The sequence below is a fragment of the Gopherus flavomarginatus genome, chromosome 1, assembly GCF_025201925.1.
Source record: "Gopherus flavomarginatus isolate rGopFla2 chromosome 1, rGopFla2.mat.asm, whole genome shotgun sequence".
NCBI classification, from domain to species: Eukaryota; Metazoa; Chordata; order Testudines; family Testudinidae; genus Gopherus; species Gopherus flavomarginatus.
Window position 1 is genome coordinate 173483555 of NC_066617.1, and position 23830 is coordinate 173507384.

Sequence of the window (23830 nt, forward strand, 5' to 3'; positions counted from 1 at the left end):
TTGAATGACGGAGTACAAAGGGAGAAGAACAGGGGCTATAGTGAACTGGCTCCAGACTGCAGAGAGGACCTTCTAAAAAGCTTTTACCTTGTCCCCTGCTATTCTTAACTAAAAAGGCCTTTCACAACATACACAGGAATTGCTTTTTGGTATGTAGGAACTAATTCTAGCACGGTCAGTGCGTATTATGCAAATGCTGTGTGTGTGGCCAAATTACACTTCTCTCATCAGTAAAAGATCGAGATGAGATCATGACTACTAGCTTCTAGTCACTTGTCTTCTGTTCCTGTAAAATAGAACCTCTCTTGATTACCTGCGTCTGTGATATCCTTAGACTTAATCTGAGTTTGAAAATGCTTTGGAATCCTCTGGATGCAATGTGCTACCAAAAAGCATGATATGGAATAAAATAAACCATAACCTTGGTGAACTGGCACAGATGTACCTTTGTCTTAGCTGTCAGTTAGCCATGGCTGTCTGCCCCTGCGCTAATGAAGTTGGAATAGCCAGAGGCCTTTGATCTCAGTTTGAAAGCCGCATTCCATATATAGTCGGGAGATGAAAGGATTGTTTGCTTACGAGGGATGGAAAGCCTGCAGCTGCACTTGGCCTCTGCCAGCCTAAGATTTTGCTGGCAGCTGAAAAACCATCAGGCCTGATCAGGTGCTCTTTGTTGAGCTGTGCAAGCCAGTGCTCTCCTGTAGCTTGGTATCCTGAGAGCATAATAATTAAGACAAATCTAAAGAGTTTAATTCTCTGTGTGCACGAAATGTTTTTACCAACCTTCCTGCTTGTTCGCTACAGACTCCTCAGAAGAGCCTGGGTATAGCACTGAAGTTTCATAACTACACTATCAGTGAGAAGAGCATGAAGGGCTGTGAGCGGGGATGGTGGAGAATTAATGAACGCATGTAAGTATTTCCACATGGGTTATTAAACTAAGACTGGTCAGTAAACTCATTCACCTGAGGCATCTGGGTTAGTAATTCTTAGAAAAAGGGGGAGGAAGAGGGATTTGTAAACAAGCACAGCATTTGTAACATGTCCCTTTATTTGGATGATTTGTATAACTATAAACCTAAAATCAGATATTTTTCTATTAAAAGAACAGCTAGGCTGAAGAGAAGGTGCACGCTCTCTCTCTCCTCATGTAAGAGAGAGGAATGGGAGAACATGATGAAGATGGATGTCCTGTGAACCATGCAAAATAGCTTTGGGTTCACCGGGTTAATCAAACTGAATTTTTTGTACAACTTCTTAACCTGTAACTTAATTTCATGATTGCTCACAAAAGATATTGAGTCTAATTGGAGTCTAGTGAAAGCATATCAGGTATCATAGGGACTTTATTAGGGAAGACCTGGTTCTTCTGTCCCTATCTCCATTCCCCGGGTACGTCTACACTACAGGATAAATTCGAATTAGCTTAAACCGATTTTATAAAACAGATATTATACAGTCGATTGTGCGCGTCCACACTAGGCATATTAATTCGGTGGTGTGCGTCCGTGGTCTGAGGCTAGCGTCGATTTCTGGAGCGGTGCACTGTGGGTAGCTACTGTAAAAGAATGAGGCCAATAATGTCGATTTGCATCCACACTAACCCTAAATCAATATAGTAATATCGATTTTAGCGTTACTCCTCTCGTTTTGTAGGAGTACAGAAATCGATTTAAAGAGCCCTTTAAATCAATTTAAAGAGCAGTGTAGTGTGGACGGGTGCAGCATTAAATCGATTTAACGCTGTTAAAATCGGTTTAACAGCGTAGTGTGGACCAGACCCCACCCAAAGTGCTAAGCTGGCATAGTTGGGTGCCCTGTGTGTGGTACATTTACCATGTACCTGTCATTAGACTATTGCTGATTCTTTAGTACCCCCCACAGGCTCTTTGCATCCTCTTTTCACTCTGTTGTAGTCCTTCCCCTCCACTTCCCTTCACCCTTTACTTGTTGGGTCCCCCCCCACCATCCCACAATCTTGCTTTACTGGAACATCGAATCTAATTAGCTGTTAACTCAAACTTTAACTTCTGAACCTACTTTGGAGACTAGTCCAAGTTTGGGTCTACCTGAGGATATGAAAAGCTCATTAGCTAGAACAAGGGAAAAATGCCTTCCCATTGTTATAATCCTATACAGTTAAGTATTTAAATGAGAGGCTCAACCTCCTTCTGAAGCTTCTGGCGTTGATATTTGATGGAAGCTGGTTACTGGATTACATGGACACTAAGTATTTCCCATATCAAATAGATATCCAGAGGACTTCATTTTTTCCTGAAGTAGTTTATAGGATACCTGTGAAATTCCCCAGGGTACAATCTGAACTGTTGAACAGCTGTGTTCCCTCAATTCTCCAGACTGGGGTGCCTTTTACATTGCTTTGCTGTGAGAGTAACCACTCCTGATCTGCTCTCACACAGCCTCAAACATGTAAATCACTCCCAGCTATTCAGTATGAGGGCTATTACACTGCAGGGCAACACTAGCAAATTCCCAGTCCCAGACTTTTCCCCAGAAATGTGTGTCTTGTACTGCCCAGTCCTCTCCCGGACAACACAAGCTCCTAGAAAGTCTGTCATTTTATTAATAAAAAATGGTATACGCACAAATCCTGTTATCTCAAATGCAGTTTCCCAAACACTTCAGTCTGAGCACACTGGTTTAGGAAAAAAAAGTAAATCAAGTTTATTAACTACAGAAAGATAGATTTTTAAATGATTACAGGTAATGAGGTGCAAAAGTCAGAAATGGGTACAAGAAAATAAAAAAATAATCCATAAACTAGTATCTAAGTTAAGCTAAATTAATTCAAAGCAAAGGCCACTCTCACCACATGCTTCAGCAGTCTTACTGGCTGGATTCCTTTTGACCAGGATTCCTCCCCAAGTTCAATGTTACTTGCTTTGTCCTTCAGGAGGTGCTGGTGCTATAAGCAAAGAGAAAGTGGGGAGTATTTTGGGGCATCTGTTCCCCTTTCTTATAGTTCTTTTTCTTTGAAAATCACCTCCAGCTGAGATTCAGGAGACAGTCTGTGGGGACAAGAACCTCTAGCTACTTTGTTGCCAAAATGCAGATTTCTTACCCACATCCTTTTTTCCTGCCAAAGAATGGTCTCTTAAACAGGTGATAGTCAATTTGATTTTGTTGATACCTGTCTGAGGCATCAGTTTGCCTTTTGTCTCTGAGGAACCAGTTTGTGCCTGCTTTTCTAAACTTGGAACGTCTCAGCAATGTCATAGAGTTTATAATGTTATAACTTTACATAGAATGTTGTCACACATATTTTACAGGCCAGTAATGATCAGCAAAATAGGAGTTTTCAAATGATACCTGACAAGGCATACTTTGTGCAACATTGTAAAAAGGGTGAACATAGGGATACTGATTGTCACAGAACCTTGAAGGATTTAGGATGTTAGAAGACTTCTTGGATGATTTCATATCCAGTGTGATATCTGAAAATGAAGCTGAGGTGGGGCTTTATTAGTGGGAATCTCTCCATAAAGAACCTCTTTTTAAAATAATTATGGTCCAGCTGTTTGCCTTCTGAGTCACAGGATTTTTTTTAAAAAAAGTATGGCCCATGGTAACTTTATTGTAGTGGTTTAATTTTCAAATGTGAGGACTGGGACCATATTCCTGATCTTGGTAACCCGGTGATATTACAGCTAGGGCTGGGTCAAATTTTCCATTGAAACTGCTTTTCAAAGGAAAACCAGGTATTTAAACAAACTTTTGCATCAAGTGTCTGCTTGCATAGGAAAATTTGGGTGTTTTGCCAAAAAAAAAAAATTCAGTTCTTTCAGTTTCTCAATGCAAGGTTTTTTGGGGGGGGTCAAAATAGTCCAGTTCTGACCTGTTCTAATGACAGTGCTAGCTATGTTGGGTGAACCTGGTTTTAAAAAAACTGCTGGAGACTCGCATGCTTTTGAGGATTGGAGTAAGGCCTTGGAATATACTGTAGCTGTGATAACTGGGACTCCCCACCCTAAAATTACTACAGTTGTCCGTTCTGATTACATGGGGACAGGTTTAGCCAGTCAGGGACCCACAAGTCCTACTGTATGACTTCCGCTGTCTATTCAGTGAGTCCAAAAAGCTTCTGCCTACCCAGAGAGCACGCACATTCTGAGAATTGATTTTGCTAAAATTTTTACAGACTTCTAAAAATAGATGTCTTCTTGTTAATGTTTGTGTTGTGAAAACACCATCAGAAGAATTCTACATACTGTGATAAGCTGTAAAAATTTCCACAAGGAACTGTTTTAAAAAAATACTCTGCTTCATCGCCTCATTGTGTGTCCCATCAGAAGTAGTCGCTGGCAGGTCATCTTGTATGGGTGAGAGGAGACAGACTCTCCTGGCTTTGGGAGCAAGTGGTCAAGTATGTTAGCTGGTTTCTTTGCTACAGAGGTATGTTGGGTGCGGAGTGGAGTCCCTTGTGTGGAAGGAAGCTGGGCAGGTCTCTGCTAGCTAGTAGGGGGAAATCAGATGTCTAATAAACCTCCTGCTGTGTGCGCACTCTGGCAAGCCCTCTCTTGCTGTGGGAGTGTTAGCAAGCATGTGGCAAATGAACCACATGCACTCCTATTGGCCTTGACAAAATGCAGGAAGTCCCTGCTCCTAGTAGTATGGGAACAGAACGGGGGAGCTTGGTCAACAATGCATTTGCTCAAGCTCCCTTCTGCTTACCCATGTGAATGTGGTTTGGGGTTTTACAACGAACACTTTGCATAGCTGTTCTCATGCCATTTAAGAAGCCATACACCTCTCTCCATTTGCTGCTGGAGCAGAATCCCCTCCATCTGTCAGAAATACTTAATTTTGCTTTGCATGGTAGCTTTATTGCACCAAAGTCCTTCACAAGAAACAAGTTTTCCCATTCTTTACAGCAGATGCTTGGGGTGCACACAGACACCGGTTAATGTCCATTAGTTCCTTGAATTCTCATGAGAAGTGGACTGATTAACTTCTCTGTTACCTTCTGTATTGAATATGCTCTTATCTGATTGTACAGCATCTAGCACAATGGGGTCAGGGCTGGCTGTAGCCATTTTGCCACCCCAAGCACGGCGGCACACCGCAGGGGGCGCTCTGCAGCTCGCCGGTCCTGTGGCTCCGGTGGACCTCCCGCAGGCGTCCCTGCGGAGGGTCCGCTGGTCCCGCGGCTCCGGTGGACCTCCCGCAGGCGTGCCTGCGGATGCTTCGCCAGAGCCGCGAGACCAGTGGACCCTCCGCAGGCACGCCTGCAGGGCAGCCACCTGCCACCCTCCCAGCAAGCGGCAGAGCGCACCCCCGCGGCATGCTGCCCCAAGCACGCGCTTGGCGCACTGGTGCCTAGAGCCGGCCCTGAATGGGGTTCAGGTCCTGTTGTGATAACGGGGCCTAGAAATTTACCCTAATTGTAAGTTCAAATATAAAAAGTGACGTGTAAGTTCATAAGATGTCACAGCAACTTGTAATGATAAATGGTGATGCAGGGGAAAAGGTACGAAACAGAGACTGACTGAATTGTGCCAAACAAAAAGGCTGACTGATATAACTCAAGGACAGTGTTAAGATCATACCTGGTAAACAAGAGGAGTTGAGGACTGGAGATCAGTGAATAAAAATTGGTGTGTTAGAAACTAGGCCTAATTGGTGGACAAAATAATGAGGATGGGGAATTCTATCCATCACTCCCTTTTGAGGTTCCTAAAGAGACTTTGGGGGGATAATTGGCTTCCAGAGCACCATTATGGCTGCCATGCCACCATCTCTTGACACCCCCCAGATCTTCATCATCTTGAGAAATATACTGGCCAGAGGGGGACCGCCATGACATCCCCATCAATACTGGCTTTAGCTAAATCCCAAACACCACCTGAGATGTGAGACTTTGCCCCCTTTTCTCCACCTTCCCATCTAAATATGTCATTTTCCTTCCCTATCTACTTTCTTCTCTTGACTATCTCGCTCCCTTTTCCTTCTATCTAATAAGTTTCTGGCTTAGATGGCCAAATTGTGTATTCTGTAACACTGCTGTAAGTCTGTGATTAGAAACTGACAACTAAAAGCAGTGCCCTCAAAGGCCCAATGCTGTTAGAAGTTTGCCAGGTCTCAGAGTAAGATCATGTGCTGTCCTGGCATTTTTCAAGCAGTGAGGTTGCAAGTGAATGTTAACACCAGTCTTCCTTTTTTCTGTATCTTTAATAAAAGGTTAAAATTATTAACGGTGTGTATGATATCGTATTAAGCTGGCTGAGGTCTCTATATCAAACCTTGTTTAAAACCCAGTCACTGTCCAACATTAAACACCTGTGGCCCAGATATTGAACCTTAATTAATACAACAGAACTACCATAATAAACAGAATGAATAAAAAGTAACTTCTAGTTCCAGCCTACAAATCAGTCCTTATCAGACAGTGCCTCAAATCCAATAATTCATCTGATCCTTCCTTGAGTTTAGTAGGTGTTAACCAAAGTTGTTTTTGAAACAGTTCTGCTCTTAGCTATGCTTGCAAAATCAAAGTGTTCAGCATCAATTCAACTGTTTCCATTGCTATCACCTCTTGATAATGATGGATATTTTGCTAGTGTAGATAAGGCCTTAAAACTGACAGGTTATTCCTCATGATGAAATGTTAGTTTGGGGAACTTTTCCTTTATTAGTGTCAAATTCTAGACCAGCCTCAGTGCTTAAATGTTGCTCAGAATTTTTTTCCACTTTCAAAAGCTTACTCTATTTTTAAAATGAGTCTAAAAGGTTGATGGATGGCATTCTTTTATTATTTATAGTTTTTAAATATACACACTAAATATAAATATTGTTTTATGGCAGTGTCTACAGATCATGTGCAGTCTCTGTGGCATCTTTTGATGAAAGATGCCATAGAAATGCAGCTGGACAGGCTGGCTTAAGTGTTCTTGGCATCTTTGGGCAATTTAGCTTTCTCAGATTCAGTAAGTGGCATCTAGGCAGAAATCCAGAGAAGCTGTTTGCCAAGATGGCAGCTTAAACTAGATGTACACCCAAGGCAGTTCTCCATCTTTCATTCAGTCCACTTGTTTAAAGACTTTGCTTTCAAAGGGAAAAGCCCTTGAATATTAATAGTTGATGTGGGCTTGGTGTTTGCTTGCCAGGTAACTTATTTTTTCCCTGGTATCCTCTCTCTCAAAACATCCAGTTCCTCCTTTATCCTTCTGACTGTTTCCTGCCCTCTCCTGGAATGCTACATTTTTATGAGGACGTGGGGACCACTTAGGTTGGTCACCAGAAGACCATTTGGGGAACATCTTTCCACCAGTTCGCTTGTCATGTCTATACCAAACATACTTTCAATGTAACATTTCCTTAATGTTTTCAAAAACTTTTCATGGTGAAGTTTTTGGGTTCCAGTATTTATTTTGCTATAAACAGAACTATAATCTAGTTCCATTTTGAATTATTTTGCACTAACTGAAAGAGCAAAACAGAATAAGTCTCCATGAGACAGCACGTGTAACAGACTGCATCAGCTCTACCTCTCAGAATGGCATCTGCCCTTGCTGGTAGAAAGACTGCTAGAAAGTTAAAGGTGCAATTCAAACAAGTCACCTCTCATAGCTACATTCAGTACACCCAGCTCATAAAAAAAAAATCTCCCTAAGTTGTTAGATTCTGTTATATTTTCCAAACCCTTCTACTATACATGCAGTGGAATATTTCAGATGCTACCACGAGGAAGAATTGTTGTTCTTAACCTCTGAGGATAGGACAACAAGCAATGGGCAGCAAGGGAGGTTTAGGTTGGACATTAGGAAAAACTTCCTAACTGTCAGGTTGTTTAAGCACTTTAATAAATTGTCTAGGGAGGTTCTGGAATCTCCATCATTGGAGATTTTTAAGAGCAGGTTGGACAAACACCTGTCAGGCATGGTCTAGATCAGGGGTTGGCAACCTTTGAGAAGTAGTGTGCCGAGTCTTCATTTATTCACTCTAATTTAAGATTTCATGTGCCAGTAATACATTTTAAGATCTTTTGGAAGGTCTCTTTCTATAAGTCTATAATATATAACTAAACTATATTTGTATGTAAAGTAAATAAGGCTTTTAAAATGTTTAAGAAGCTTCATTTAAAATTAAATTAGAATGCAGAGCCCCCCCGGACTGGTGGCCAGGACCTGGATAGTGGTGAGTACCACTGAAAATCAGCTCGTGTGCTGCCTTTGGCACGCATGCCATAAGTTGCCTACCCCTGATCTAGATAATACTTAGTCCTGCCATGAGTACAGGGGACTGGAGTAGATGACCTCTCGAGGTCCCTTCCAGTCCTATGATTCTATGATCAATACACTGGGGACTTAGGGAGCTGCCTGTTGGTTGCTATTAAGTCTTCTTTTGCAAATGGCACTAGTCAAACTGACAAGGAGAAGGCTAGCCATAGTAAAATTATACTAAGATTTGAGAAAGCAGCCCTCTCTCCCTGCCCCAGTCAACCCACGATGCTGAGCTTCTCCTTTTCCCCCAGCACAGATTCAATAGGGAAAAAAGAAACTCTGGAACTTAAAAACCTAATTGCCAGGTGATGGTGCTTCTGGACATAGCAACGAATGCAGTGAGAGTGCTGTATTATAAGTTAAGAATTATGTTCCAGTGAAGATGAATGCTTCTATGTATCTTCTGGGTCAGCAGTTTAACACAGTTGTCATAGTTTCCTCATTTCTACCTTAAATCTGGAGTGTTAACATTTTTAGTTCACTTTATCCATTAAAGCCTGTTCTTGCAGTGACAGGAGTTTTGTGTAGATGGTTTATGATGATTTCCCTTTCCCACCATCATCCCCATGGTGCCTGAGCACTTTGGCTGCACAGCAAATCACCGTACCCTGTCTGAAATCACAGGTTCAAATCCCAGTAGCAGTTTTGCCAACTCTCATGATTTTATCACGAGTCTTGGGATTTTTGGTGTATATGTTCAAGCCTCAGCTCCTGGAGTCAAGAGACTACATGCAAAAATCTCAGTATTCATTAAAGAAAATTAAGTTTCTAGCTCTCACTTCTGCAGGGAACAGCTTGAATGCATGCAGTGAGAGCCTAAGGGCTCAAAACCTATAACGCAAAAATCCTGAATGTGGTGTTCAAATAAAGTGTCATAATTTTTAAGTCAGTCCCAATATTTTTTGGAATGGTTGAGGTTGGCAATAGTGCAGTAGGTTCGATTTCCCCCTTTGTAGTTTAGTGGGAAGTAAATTGTTTAATGTAGTTAACGTGCATGTGTTTTTCAGATGAGACCTATTCTCCCCACTCCCCTTAAAAAAAAAAAAAAAAAGCCTCATCTGATCTGAGGGATAACATCACACTTCTCATTTGCACTTGTCTCCTAGGCTAAAATATGTTCGGCAACTACACTGTGTACCAGGTGGCTGCACTTCGATGAGGTTGTACTTAAATAGTATGTGAAGCATTTTAGGGCAAAAGCAGCTTTTTAACTAATGTTATCATCACTCATTTTTAGGTACTGTGGTTACTACATTGATCACCAAACAATTTTCCGCGTGGCAAGCTCTATAGTTAACATTGAGCTTCAGTGTAGTTCCAAGCTTTCAGAGCAGCCGCTTCTGGTAGAATATGGCAGCTACAACATCAGCCAGCGTAAGATGGTTTTCAATTTTTTCCCGTGCATGTTTATAAAATCCCTTTTTGAATTAAAATATTTATCACAAGTTTAGTTTTAAGATTCATGACAAATGAGTTTTGGATTTCCTGAGAAACTGTGAATTAGCTTGAGAATAAATATTCCAAGGAAATCCTGTTTTTTCTTCACTAATCTTAAGGAAAAGACTTTAAACCTAAAATAAGTCAGTACCTGTTCTGAAATTTAACTGGTTCAGTGATCTAAAATATCAGCTAAATTTGCCATTCTGTCACTCCCCACCCGCACCCAAAGCCATTGTTAATGCATGTCTCTGCTATGTTACTTTGCTGCTGCTGCTCCAATCAAACAGTGCACGAATTAACAAACTCTGCCAATACAGTTTTTTCTCTGAGTTTACATACTCTGTCATGCAGCAATCATAACTAAAGAGCTAGCTTTGAACAGCAGAAGTTGTAGGTAGTTGGTGTGAAAATATAGGGAATATTTATTGGGCAACATAACAAGAAAAGATGTATTTGAGGGAGGGGGAAATGCATGAGATATAATAGGAAAAAATCCTGACTGAGATATGTTTAATTGAGGGGGACTGTGTGTATAAATCTTATACTCTACACAGGAACTGGACTGGTCCATACTGCAGTGACATTTGCATTTGAAATGCATAAACAGAAATGGGCATCAGAAAGGAATCTGAATATTAAAAATAGAATCAGGCCGTTCTTGATTTTGTGGTGAAAGTTGAGTGAAGAGTAGGGTGTAACAGTATGGCTAACATTAACTGCTTTCCAATAAGTTAAGGTGGCAGTAATAACACAGCTAACAATATTTTTAAACATATTTTACTTTGTTTCCTTACAATATTTTAATGATGTTACTTTCATGTTGTGAATTACAAATATTTGGAAGCAGAGAATTTATAGATTATCCATTTTGCCTTCAGCATGTCCAGCCGAGTACTTCAGATGTTCCACTGGCCTATGCATTGAGCAGGCTCGGCGCTGTGATGGCATCAATGACTGCTTTGATGAAAGTGATGAACTCTTTTGTGGTTAGTATTTGCTTATCATTTGCAAATGGAAACCCAAAGAATGTGTTTTCTGTTGGAATTTAAAGGAGAGAGTACTAGAAAACTTGAGACTTCCAGCCTGTTTTTGTAGGCTTAAGATAAATTCAGATTTGATTGCTTAAACAAATATGAAAAATTTGTGAGCCTTGTTTATTTGCCACAGGTAAGATGCTGATACTAAAGAGTCAGGGGATAAAGGTTATCCAAAAATAACTGAAACAAGTCATGTTTATTTTCCTCTGAAGGGTGATGCTGTTAAATTAAAACATTCTATGTCCTACCCGCTTCCCATCCTCTTCATCTTAGCAATGCAACTTTATTCTAAATGCATATTAATGGGTGCTGATGGGGACAGATTGTATAGCGGGTTAGTGCGCTAGCCTTCAGGCATTAAGGATCCATTATCTGAAGACTATTGTGGAAGGGATGGCTGAACATCAGAGTGGAAATAACCAGTTACAATTAAAATCAATAGTGTGTACTGTATTAATTGAGATGGAATATACAGGCCCAAGGAGTTGACCACACTCCTGAACCTGTGCAGCTTTAAATGGTTGGGTATATTGAGACTTCAGCCTGCTTAGTACCACAGAATATCAGGGTTGGAAGGGACTTCAGGAGATCATCTAGTTCAATCCCTTGCTCAAAGCAGGACCAATCTCCAAATCCCCCCCCTTGAGGACTGAACTTACAACCCTGGGTTTAGTAGGCCAGTGCTCAAACCACCGCGCTACCCCTCCCCCGTGATAACACATGATTAAAAATCCTTTTGACTTTTTTATTAAAGAGAAAGAGAAGAAGGAAAAATAGTTACAGCATTTGAAATGTAAAGTATTAAGACTTTAATTTTAATAATATTGCTTGTTCCCTTTCTCTTTAGCTAGAGAGGTTTTAGTAGGAAAATGACAGTCTCTTAGATGGCATTAACAATGTTAATATTTGTTCTTTTGGGGGAAAAGAGAAGAAATTAGTTGTGGTTGGCTGGAGCTGTTTGTTCTTGTTAAAATCCAATCCCATTTCATCTCAAGTGGTGACTGGGTTTCAGGTGGAGCCAGGGGAGGTGGCAATGTTATCTGGGTTCCTCTCTCTGGCCCAGTCTGGCCAGGACATTTTTCAGATTAGGATGCTACAAAGGTGTCCCAGGAGATGGTGGGGTGGCAACCATGATGACTTTTCTCCAAAGTCTCCTTCTTTAAGGATCCCAAAAGCAGCAATGGCTAGAATAGACCATCCTCTTGTTGTTTTGGCCACCAACTAGGCTTAGTTTCCAACACACTAATATTGGTTCACTAATATCCTGTTCCACACTTTCCTTGTTTACCAGGCATGATCATAACACAGTCTTTGAGTTATCTCAGGAGGCCTTTTTGGTTGGACTAATTCAGTCTTTCTGTTTCCATTTGTATCTTTTCGTATCACTATTTTTTGTTAGAGGTTATTGTGACATCTTATGAACTTACACTTAATTGTGATCTCAGCTGTAAAAATTGGGATACATTTGTAGGCTCAAGAATTACAACAGCAGTGGGTTTAATTTCTGAATCTGTCATTGACTAATTTTGTGATCTTGGGTAATTTACTTAGTGTTTTTCTCTCTCATGGTTTGCTCATGCATAAGACAGTAATAATACTTACCTTTTGTAAAGTACCTGGTAAGAGAGGAAGATCTATAAATATTTTAGATGGTGGCAGGGTGGCATTAATAGAACTCTACTCAGCCCTCCAAATTTAGCCATGATATTTGCATTGCTGACCTCCTACTTTCTTCCTACTCTAGCTGTGTCCAAAGAGAATTGTAATGCCAGCTTCTTGATGCAGTATACTTCACTTGCCTGCAATGGAATACATGACTGTGAGGATGGCAGAGATGAGCAGAACTGCACCAAAAGTATGGTTACTTTTTGGTCAAGTATGTTTCCTCTCCATCACTTACCCAACTCTAGTTGGAATATCTGGCTCAAATACTCTAAAGGGCATAGTCAATCTCTAACATGAATATCCTTGGACAATTGTTCTTGTGTAGGCATGAAATGATGATGCTTAGCTTCCTGAGATGCTTGTAAAAAAGCCCAACAAACCTCTGAGGCTGCTCTTAGGACTAAATGCCTATAAAGAGCTATGTAAGAGATAAGTCTTATTAGGAATCAGACGTGCATAGTTTTTGTTTGAAGCACAGATATTTCTCAGAACAGCAAGACACCAAAAGACCAAAATTGAGGAAATGCTACAAAAATATTTTTTTCAGGCTAGCCATGTTTTAGGCCTATTTAACTTTTATTCTAGGCATGTGAAATTTCACAGGATATTTCTGAGTTGGCAAAAAATGAGGAGTATTTCATTTATTTTATATGACCCAAGAAGGAATAGGAAACGATATGAAGGACACAGAGGTTGGAATACTCCTTACCTAAAATATGATGATTAAAGCTTCCCTCATTGAGTTGCTGTGGTTAACTTATGCTGTTGTAATAGAAGCATTGACATATTTGCTATGACTTCCATTTTTTTCCAGTCTACACTTAGGCCCTGCCCACGCTTAAATTTTTACAGAATAACTGCTGGTTAGGAGCATGGGGGGGGGGGGGAAACCCCAAACCTCCCAATGTAGCTATGTCTCCAAAAGCCTTATTGGAGATGCTACTTATATCAGAAAAAATTTCTTTTGCTAGTATAGCTTACTCCGTTCAGTTTCTGCCAATATAAGCTGAATATCTAATAGGAGGGGGTTGTAGTGGGCAGGGCTGGCTCCAGGTTTTTTGCTGCCCCAAGGGAAAAAAAAAAGGGGGAGGTGGGATGGAATGCCTCCCCTTGAAAAGTGCCGCCCCAAGCACATGCTTGGGACGCTGGTGCCTAGAGCCAGCCCTGGTAGTGGAGGTTCAGCCAACCCTTTAAGTAGAGACAATTTCTTAGTCCAAGCTGTTGGATTGACAGTCCAGAAGTATATGGTTCCTTTTTGTTCCCTGTTTCAGGTATTCCTTGCACCAACCATACTTTCAAGTGCAGAGATAATATTTGCATTAGAAAGCAAAACGCAAAGTGTGATGGGATAGCGGATTGTCTTGATGGAAGTGATGAACGTAATTGCAGTAAGTCTCTCAAATATTAATCTTCAAATTTTAGCTTTTTATATTTAAATTACATTTTTTTTCCAGTTTAAAGTACACACACTTTCTACTCAGTGGTGAATGTGTTCAGAGTGTGTTTAATAAGTTGAAGCTTGGAAATCAGGTGATATTGGGTCTGATTTGTGTTGTTATGGAACTTCCTTGGTTTTTTAGTGTTAAAGTTAAGGCTCCTCACAACACAAACTTTTGTGTGTGTGTGCTTTTAGTATTCAGGTTGAAAATAGATTCTTGTCTAGGGAGCTAGAGAGCAGGACGAGTTGCAGAGTGAAGTTGGGTAGCCAGTCAAAGAATCAGATCTATTCTAGTTAAAATTTTGCCAACACTGCACAGTTTTTTAATTGGTGCCCCAGCTTCCCCAGTCACTTATTTTAGAGGATATTGTACCTGATACATGATGATTAAATCCTATTAAGAGGATGGATGCTTCAGCAAATCATCGGTGATTTGAATTTTCTGAGGATCATGGTAGATTTGGAAGAAGGAATAGATGCCAAGGATAAACTATACTTTTCAAGATAACTTAAAATCTAACTTTTTTACTATGAGCTGTGTGCTAATGAAAGATGCAGGGCTGACATCGAAGGATAACAGTCTTCTATGCACAGGAAAAAGTACAGCATGGAATATAGTGATTAAACCAATGGAATAATATCTGCCTGAATTTGCAGGTGGTATTAGACAAATCGCTCTGAGAAGCGTAACCTGCCTCTTTCAAGGTCAAGTGTTAATCAACACCATTGGAACTTAAGTGGTAACATGAACTATTTTAATGCGGATCAAAGCATGAAAAAAGAGATGCTCTATAATGAAGATCTGTGCCATCCAAGTGACATCTGTTTATTTCATTTATTGTATTGCTCTTCCATTACTTACTTAGTGTAGGCTCCTGCTCTTTGGCAGGGAACGTTTCATGTTAGGTTAGTACTGTGCCTACAATGGTGCTGTGATTGGGATCCGAGGTGCTACTGCAATCCATGTAATCAATAATAATAAATATCTTATCTTATGTTGGCATGATGAGAAGGTAGAATCTTGGTTTGTTTTCCAATCTGTTAGCTACAAATATAAGTCACAGTGAATACTTATATCTCTTTATACCAGCAAATTGTTCACATACACATCATAGTATTGCCAATCCCAAAACATAATCTGGACACCAAAAAAAAAATCATGACACTTAAAATTTAAATCATGTTTGTTTGTTTTTTGTTTGTTTGTTTGTCATCTGATTTTTGAACTCCACTTGCCCACTCCAATGCACATGCCAAATTAGTGTTGCTTCTAATTTATACTGACACTATTTTTTTTGTCCCCTTTTTAAATGAGTTAGCCAGAGAACTCAAATAAGGTCAGAACCTTTCAAACTGGAACAGGTTCAGAGATGGGCTACTAGAATGATCCGAGGAATGGAAAACCTGTCTTACGAAAGGAGATTCAAAGAGCTTGGCTTGTTTAGCCTAACCAAAAGAAGGCTGAGGGGGGTATGCTTGCTCTTTATAAATATATCAGAGGGATTAATATTAGGGAGGGAGAGGAATTATTTAAGCTTAGTACCAATGTAGACACAAGAACAAATGGGTATAAACCGGACACTAGGAAGTTTAGACTTGAAATTAGATGAAGGTTTCTAACCATTAGAGGAGTGAAGTTCTGGAACAGCCTTCCAAGGGGAGTAGTGGGGGCAAAAGGCATATCTGGCTTTAAGACTAAGCTTGATAAGTTTATGGAAGGGATGGTATGATGGGATAGCTTAATTTTGGCAATGGATCTTTGATTATCAGCAGGTAAGTATGCCCAGTGGTCTGTGATGAGATGTTAGATGGGATGGGATCTGAGTTAATGCAGAGAATTCTTTCCTGAGTGCTGGCTGGTGAGTCTTGCCCACATGCTCAGGGTTTAGCTGATCGTCATATTTGGGGTCGGGAAGGAATTTTCCTCCGGGGCAGATTGGCAGAGCCCCTGGAGGCTTTTCGCTTTCCTCTGCAGCATGGGTCACTTGCTGGTGGATTCTCTGCAGCTTGAGGTCTTCAAACCACAATTTGAAGACTTCAATAACTCGGACATAGGTTAGGGGTTTGTTGTAGAAGTGGATAGGTAGGGTTCTGTGGCCTGCTTTTGTGCAGGAGGTCAGACTAGATGATCATATTGCTCCCTTCTGACCCTAAAGTCTAACCTCATTGTTATGCACTGTACAAACACAAAAGCATCTCTTACCTGAAGAGCTTACCTTCTTGCGCAAAACATGGTAATGAGTTTGTGATATGGGAGCTAGGAACAGGACTAGCCAAGCTCCTTTTGTATAGGGCTGCCTGCCAAACAACCTTTGAAAAGGAGGCCTTGCTTTGTGAAAAGGGTAAGTTTGCTAACTCACTTATGACCTTTTTTGGAGACAGGTACGGTCCTCCACTCCTCTTGGGGGACTTCAGGCAGAATGTTCCACACGTTGCTGCATCTCTGATATGCTATCGGACATATCCTGTTCTTAAAGTGGTGGTTTCCATTAACCAAAACACACACACTGAAAATGCAGGCTATAAAAAGGAAAATTACTATTAGTGCAACAAATTCATTTCTAAATCCAGTGTTCTGCTACATAAAATATCCTGGTCTCCTTATATTAAATTGAATACAGAAGTACATTTTTTACCCCTGCATGCACCATAAGTGCACTATCTTCAGATCCCTCCCATAGACCTCTTTCAGTTAAACTATAGGAATAACTGGTGAGAGGGAAGGCATGCTATTATCTTTGCTGTAGACAAGTCTATCGAGGGAGACAAAACACATAATTGTGTATTCCTTTGATAGCATATCTGAGAGCCATTAGTGGTGGTTACCCTTCTGGGTTTAATTTCCTGGCTCTGGGAACAGATTGTGATCTAGTTGTTGTAATATAACACAATCAAATGTAACAAGCCTCCTGTTGAGTCATCCTTGGGAGCTGAACCAAGGTCTGATGGATCTAAAAGCATGAGCCTCTAGCACTTGTTTAACCCCCTCCCCAGAACTCTTAGCATGGAAGTAGTGGCAGTGCCATAAAGGTCTGAGTGGTCTAACTGCTAGTGAGTGAAACAGAGCCACATGGTTAATGTAGCTAATTGAGGCACCTAATTTGCCATTTTCCTTCTGAATGACCTGTGGCAATATGGCTGAGACTAACATCTCTTATAATGGAGACCTGGGTTCTAGTCCCCATTCTTTCTGAAGTGACCTTGTGCAAACTCTTAATTACCTCAACTGTGAGATGGATGAGTGATAGTTAACCCCTGAGGGGTATGAAACTCCTAAAAAGAGTGGCTCATAATAGAGGTGGTGAAATGCCTAGAAACGTTAACAGTCATCAGTGGAAGAGCTGGGACAAGACTTCATGGTATATGGATTTATAGTTTAGTGCATTGTCTCCTAGGTAACAGGGCCTTGTGGGGAGAGCTTTCTTCCTTGTATCCTAAGTCACGTGGTGAGTGGAGCTTTTCATGTCATTGTGAGACAGCCAGTAGCAGGGCCAAAATTGTTGTATTCATAAATTTGCAAGAGCTGGCAACAGTGATTTCAGACTCCAGGTTATTGACCACTCTATGTAGTCTGTGTGAAATAAACAAACTTTTTTGGCCCCAATCCATTCCCGAGTGGAGAGGTATTCAAGTCATAAACCCCCCATTGTGGCTGCCACTCAACTGCCGCTTTCTTTACAGTTTCAAGAGAAGGGCAACAATTAGAATAGTTCAGTAATGCCATGTAGCTCCTTCAAAAGGGATGCCTTCAGCTCAAGTTCAGGCACATGAGAGCGGGGGTAGGAATGGTATCTATTTATTTTTTTTCCCCCTGTCTAGTTTATATATTGAAAGCCACCCACAGTAAATTTATTCTCCCAACACCTCTGCGAGGTAGGGAAGGGTTATCTCTGCTTTGCAGATGGTGAATTGAGGCACAGAGAGTGAGTGACTGGCTCACAATTGCTCTGGAAGTCTGTGGCAAAGCTAGGAAGAGAACCCAGAACTCCCCAGTCTGGTGCAGTAACCACAAGACCATCTTTTCTTTCCATGAATAGGTAAGATAAATCTAGGACCCCCTCTCTCCAGGGTTTTCAGTTCAGAGCTTTTCAGTGAAATGCATTTCAAAATGCCTTCGGTGAAGAAGATAGTGGGGAGAAGATTCTTTCTTCCTCCATTTGGGAAGCATCCTTGCACATGATGGGTGCTAGTGTCATTGGTAAATTTATTATTTCTATCTTCTTTTAAAGGTTGTGGCAGCAGTAAAATCAGCAATATCTACCATCGAATCATAGGAGGCTCTGATGCACGAGAAGGTGAATGGCCCTGGCAAGTCAGCCTCCATTTTGTTGGAGTTGCTTATTGTGGGGCATCAGTGATCTCAAGGGAATGGCTTCTGTCGGCGGCTCATTGTTTTCAAGGAAACAGGTAAACAATGACATCCACTTAATGCACCTGACACATTTCAGTATCTCTGAATGTGGTGGTTTCTGGTAGATATGGCACAGGGTGAGTTAACTAAACACTGTCACTTGATTTCAGTTCATTTAATACTATGAATTAGTACCTCTGCACTTCACATATACAGAAATCCTAATGATGCGGTGGGCGGGTCCAGTTTTCAAATTTACCTTTCATTTTACATAGTCTAAATTAAGTTTTGGTGGCGTGTTTGTGTACATACACTGCATGCCTTCACAGCATGAGTATAAATAACAGCGTAGACTGTGAGGCTCTGCTTAGGTGGGAAAAGCCATACCAGAACCTTAAGAGATATACCCTATGCAGCTTTCTACGTTCCCAAGCAGTGCCTCACAGGTCTACTGTCCAATCTTTAGCAGTCTAGTGTCTTGCTGCCTCCTCACTATCAGAGCCACGTGTAGCTACCTACACATCACAGTGTGGACACAGCCTGCTTTTCACTGTAGTGTGTAACTACATATACCCTATATGCTGCCACCAATGTAGAAAAGGCCTCAGATGCAGGTATCTATAAGGTGGTATTACTAACACTGTGCTGCTAAAAGCAAGTTAGACACCTTTACAGGGAGGTATGAGGACAAGGTCCTTGTCCCAAAGAATTACAATGTAGGTAAGACAACAAGGAACCTTAAAAAGGGAATTGGAAGCTGCAGCAAAAGCATTTTGGGTAAAATGTGATACCAGAATATATTCTGTTAGTTCCATATTTTGTGGTTTGGGTTTTCTTCTTTTGGGTTTAAAAATTGCCATTTTTAAACCCATTCAGCATCAGGGTTTTCCTGAGCATTGTGTCTTGAAGATGTTTCCAACAGTTTGTCTTGAAGATTGATTGTACATTAATCCATTGTTAGGCTATCCGATCCTCGAACTTGGACTGCGCACTTAGGCATGCGCACTCAAGGGAATGCCAAGTTTGTGTCTGCGGTGAGAAGAATCATTGTTCACGAATACTATAACAGCAGAAACTATGACTATGATGTTGCACTGCTACAGCTAAGCATGCCATGGCCTGACACAATGAAACACGTCATTCAGCCGATCTGCATACCTCCACTTTCACATAAAACACACAGTGGCGAGAAGTGCTGGATAACAGGCTGGGGTCAAAGGCAAGAAGCAAGTGAGCTCCTACTTTCATTCACTCATAGGGCCAACCTGAGTTCTGTAGTATCTCCATTGACTCGAGTGACGTTGTACTGGCTCACTCCAAAGCTGAATTTGTCTTGTGTCTAGTTAGTCTTCATTCTTTGCTGCATTAAGCAGGACTACACTCAAATGGGGAGATGGGGCAGGATTCCTTATTGCCTACTGCCCTATAGTGAGTTTGTTCTGTTCTTCCTGTCTAAAGGGGTTAAACTGCTAGAAACAGTGTTTTTAGGGAGGTTAACTCCAGACCCTAAGACAGTTAGTTAGTTCTGATGGTAACTTGACATCCTGCTTTGAGAACTCAACAGGCTAGAGTTTCTACAGAGAACTAAAAATCTCGTGTGCTCATGTAGTTGAGTTCCATGCGAGTTTAATCCAATCTTTGTATGGTGTTAGGTGGATGTACATTTTAAAAGAAAGGAACTTAATTGTTTAACACAAGTTGTATTGAACTTACATTTGTATTGAACAACGCATTATCTTCATGGGTTGCATTGAGATAATTGTATAGATCCGGAGCAACAGAAGTTAAACTGTTAGGCAAGGAGCAAACACGCTAACTGTCAAATACATGAGCAGTATTTTTCAAGCCTGTTAAATCAGGTTGGCTTTCTGTCAATGTTTTCCAGATGACCAGGGTTCAGCAATTCTGCAGAAAGCCGAGGTAGAAATTGTTGACCAAACATTGTGTCATTCCACATATGGGATTATCACAGCCCGAATGCTATGTGCGGGGGTGATGTCTGGGATGAAAGATGGCTGCAAAGTAGGTTTTTTTTTTTTTTTTTTTTATAAAGTTCAAATTAAATCATTATTTTTGATCTTCCGTTGTTGCATTATAAGTGGTAAAGAACTATTGGCTAACATTTTGTCAATGGTTAACTGTCTTGATGTAAGTAGAGTTCTGCTCTGAAAAACAGCTATGCAAAAGACCTCTTTATCAGCAGATCTGCCATCTGTGTGCTGACTTCACTAGCATTAAATGTGTTGGCAGTGGTGGGAAAGGAAATATTATTACTCTGGTTAGTACTACAAAACCAACACAGCAAAGAAGAAGCCGAGACCTACTTCTTTGTGAGTCTCAATAGCACTGTTTACTAAGTTTCAGTTACAGGGCCAATGGGCCACACAAATGCAAGTCAGGATCACAGATTCTCAAGATAAATACTGCCTTCAAACAAATGAAGACTTAAAAGTAAGCATGAACCTGGCCTGACTCTTGAATGCCACGTTGAGATTGCAAGGTTGACAGCTGAAGTGCTAGCAAGCAAAATTTTACCAGTGAATAGCATACTTGATGTGGCGTCACTGAGAGGCAATAAACATAGAAATCAGTAATGCCATTTGTACAATCACTTTGCTCAGTCACTAAGCTGAGTATATCTGCTCTTTTAAAACTTGAGGGCCAGAATCTGAGAGTTTTTAAATCCTGTCCTGGCCTGGATGGAAGTGGGACTGAGCCTTAATCCTGTCCTGTCCTTTTGCTAGTGTTGGAAAGTGATAGCAAAAGAAATTAAGGCTTTGCCTACATAAGGAATTTGCCCCAATCCACCAATCAGGAGTTAACGCAACTGCAGCTATGTGGGTGGGTGGGTGATCAAACATACTCAAGGAAAGCCACAAGTTGCAGCACTGATGCCTTGTCCTACTGAAAACTGGAGTAAGCACCACTGGTGCAAATTGTAGCTGTCTGGTTTTTGTGATTCTTAGATCTAGTCAAAACTTGGAATTTCCAAATGGGGACAAAAAAGTTGAAATTTCTGAAATTCAAAACAGTGAAGTTGAAAAACATTTAACTTGTTTCCTTCAAAATACTGGATGAAATCAGTACACGTCTGTGAAACGCATTGATTTAGCCAAAGCAGCTTTTCTCTTAGACAATTTTTGACTAGCTCTAGTAATTACTCTAATGGCGCTTTGGTGGTTGGCTCCCAGTTGCCAGACGTGGGGTAAATTCTCAAAGCAGAGTAGACTCGAATCATAATGTTGACTTTAGATTTGTATCATGAATGTGGAGGAACTATACCATGGATCATCTATTTCTATGAAATTTTGCAAATAGCACTGTTACCAGAGTATCCTAGTGATGAAGAGAATACTGCCACTGGGCTGTCTCTTAGAGCATTGTAGTTGCCTGGTGCTTTATAAGGGTTACTATAGTTCACAGCAGATTTCTTTATTATACTCCCCTATGTTCAAATGCTATGCTATTTGTCCATACACATTTTCTTCATTCTGAAGCCTGTTAAACTGTACAGTGTCATAGAAAGGGAGAAACACAATTTAAAACAAATATGCTTGGCTATCTCTCACTCAGGAGCTCCACATTTTTTTCTATTTGTATTTGACTTAAAGGTCCAGTCCTGTTTCTGCTTAAATGTTTGTTCATATTTTATTTTGGAGTTAAACAAGCTATTTGTGGCATGTTATTGCTGAACTATTCGTTTAGGGCCTGATTTTTTGCTCCTCAAATGCATGCATGCAGCTGCTGGTAGGATAGAAGATAATGGGACATGTGCATACATTAGAGGGCAGAATTTGATCTTTGTTCTAAGTAGCAAGGATGATATTGAATCCTAAAATGTATTGCATTAAATCCATTAATAAAGACAATACTTTTCAATAGCAAATGTAGGTACCCCTAGTTTGGGCGAAAAAATAAGCCTCTATAGAACTCTAAGATCATATCCAAAGCATGTTCGAGGACAGCAATATTAAACACACAATAGTATAGGCGATACAAATGGATAAGTATGATCTACATTGTATTTAACTAAATTCATTTATTTTATTCCTAATCAGACCTAATGGGCCAAGTTTTTCTGTCATTAAACAAAACTTATACTGAGCTCCATGGAGTGTTGCCCAAGTATATACTGTGGATTTTTGCCCAGGGTTTATTACTCTTTACCATAGACTATCTAAACTAAAATATTCTTTTCCTAGGGTGATTCTGGAGGACCTCTCTCATGTCGAAGCAATGGTGATGGAAAGTGGTTTTTGACTGGCATTGTTAGCTGGGGTTATGGGTGTGGAAGACCAAATTTCCCTGGTGTATACACCAGGGTGTCAAAGTTTTCTCCATGGATTCACAGATATATGCCTTTGGTTTTGTAATCTGGAATGGTCAAATGGCAACAAAAAGTATATTGTATCTGGATTATCTCCATTAAAATCATATTAATAAACAGTTGGTGGATGTTAAATTTTTTTGCATGCATCACAGATCACACAAATGCCTTAGCTTCAAAATGTCCAAACATTCTACATGTTGAAATAGAAAATACAGGGCATCTGTTCAGATGGAGGGTGAGATTGTACTTTGCATGTCTGAAAAGCCTAGTGCAAGGGATGTTTAAAGTAGACCACAGGTATGCTAGGACAAATAACTGCTCTGTCCATAATAGTTCTGAAAAATTGACAATGACTGCAATGGGAAATGACCATGCAAGTCACAACAATTGTGCAGCTTCGGCAGAAGAGTCATAGAGTTGAAGGCCAGAAGGGACCACCAGATCATCTACTCTGACTTCCTGTGTATCACAGGCCACCAACAGCACCCAGACGCTAACTCAACAACCAAAATGAGACAGAAGTATTACAGCCCACAGGAGACTAGACTATTATGTGTCACAGGCAGAGAATAGGAGGGACCAAGATGCACCAGGGCTTAAGGCCCCTGCAATGGCAGGGAAATGATTAAGTGAGATATAACCAGATAATCCTGGCAAGTGACCCAAGACCACACAATTCAGAGGAAGGCAAAAAAAAAGGACAACCCAAGGTCGTTTCCAGTCTGACCTGGAGGAAAACTCCTTCCTGACCCCACACATGGCAATCAGTTTGACTCTGAGCAGGTGAGCAAGAACCAGCCCTAGTGCAAACAAGAGGAAGATTTGGGTCCCATGGCAGCAGCTGTGTTTCTCGTCAAGAATGAAAAAACAAAAACCAGGCCAAAAAGTAGCCTAAGGAAATCAATCCAGCCTTTCTTGTGACCTGTGAACTTTTTCCTTGTTCATCCCACTACCCCAATATTACCTGGTAATAGTCTAAGGGTAAGTCTACACTATGGGATTATTCTGATTTTACATAAACCGGTTTTGTAAAACAGATTGTATAAAGTCGAGTGCACGAGGACACACTAAGCATATTAATCAGGCGGTGTGCGTCCATGGTCCGAGGCTAGCATTGATTTCTGGAGTGTTGCACTGTGGGTAGCTATTCCGTAGTTATCCCATAGTTCCTGCAGTCTCCCCTGCCCATTGGAATTCTGGGTTGAGATCCCAGTGCCTGATGGGGCAAAAATCATTGTCATGGGTGGTTCTGGGTAAATGTCATCAATCATTCCTTCCTCCGGGAAAGCAACGGCAGACAATCATTTCGCGCCCTTTTTCCCTGGATTG

General features: G+C 40.8%; 1 protein-coding gene across 1 annotated transcript in view; it reads left to right on the plus strand.

Moving 5' to 3' along the window:
• Nucleotides 1-22617, plus strand: part of TMPRSS7 (transmembrane serine protease 7) — a 58749-nt gene extending 36132 nt beyond the window's left edge. Inside the window, exons 10-18 of the mRNA XM_050962829.1 lie at nucleotides 805-911; nucleotides 9478-9614; nucleotides 10559-10666; nucleotides 12462-12572; nucleotides 13654-13770; nucleotides 18050-18227; nucleotides 19133-19401; nucleotides 20057-20193; nucleotides 22374-22617. Of these exons, the coding sequence (XP_050818786.1) occupies nucleotides 805-911; nucleotides 9478-9614; nucleotides 10559-10666; nucleotides 12462-12572; nucleotides 13654-13770; nucleotides 18050-18227; nucleotides 19133-19401; nucleotides 20057-20193; nucleotides 22374-22544 (1335 nt within the window). The 3' untranslated portion in view covers nucleotides 22545-22617. The remainder of the gene's footprint in view (nucleotides 1-804; nucleotides 912-9477; nucleotides 9615-10558; nucleotides 10667-12461; nucleotides 12573-13653; nucleotides 13771-18049; nucleotides 18228-19132; nucleotides 19402-20056; nucleotides 20194-22373) is intronic.
• Nucleotides 22618-23830: the final 1213 nt, after the last annotated feature.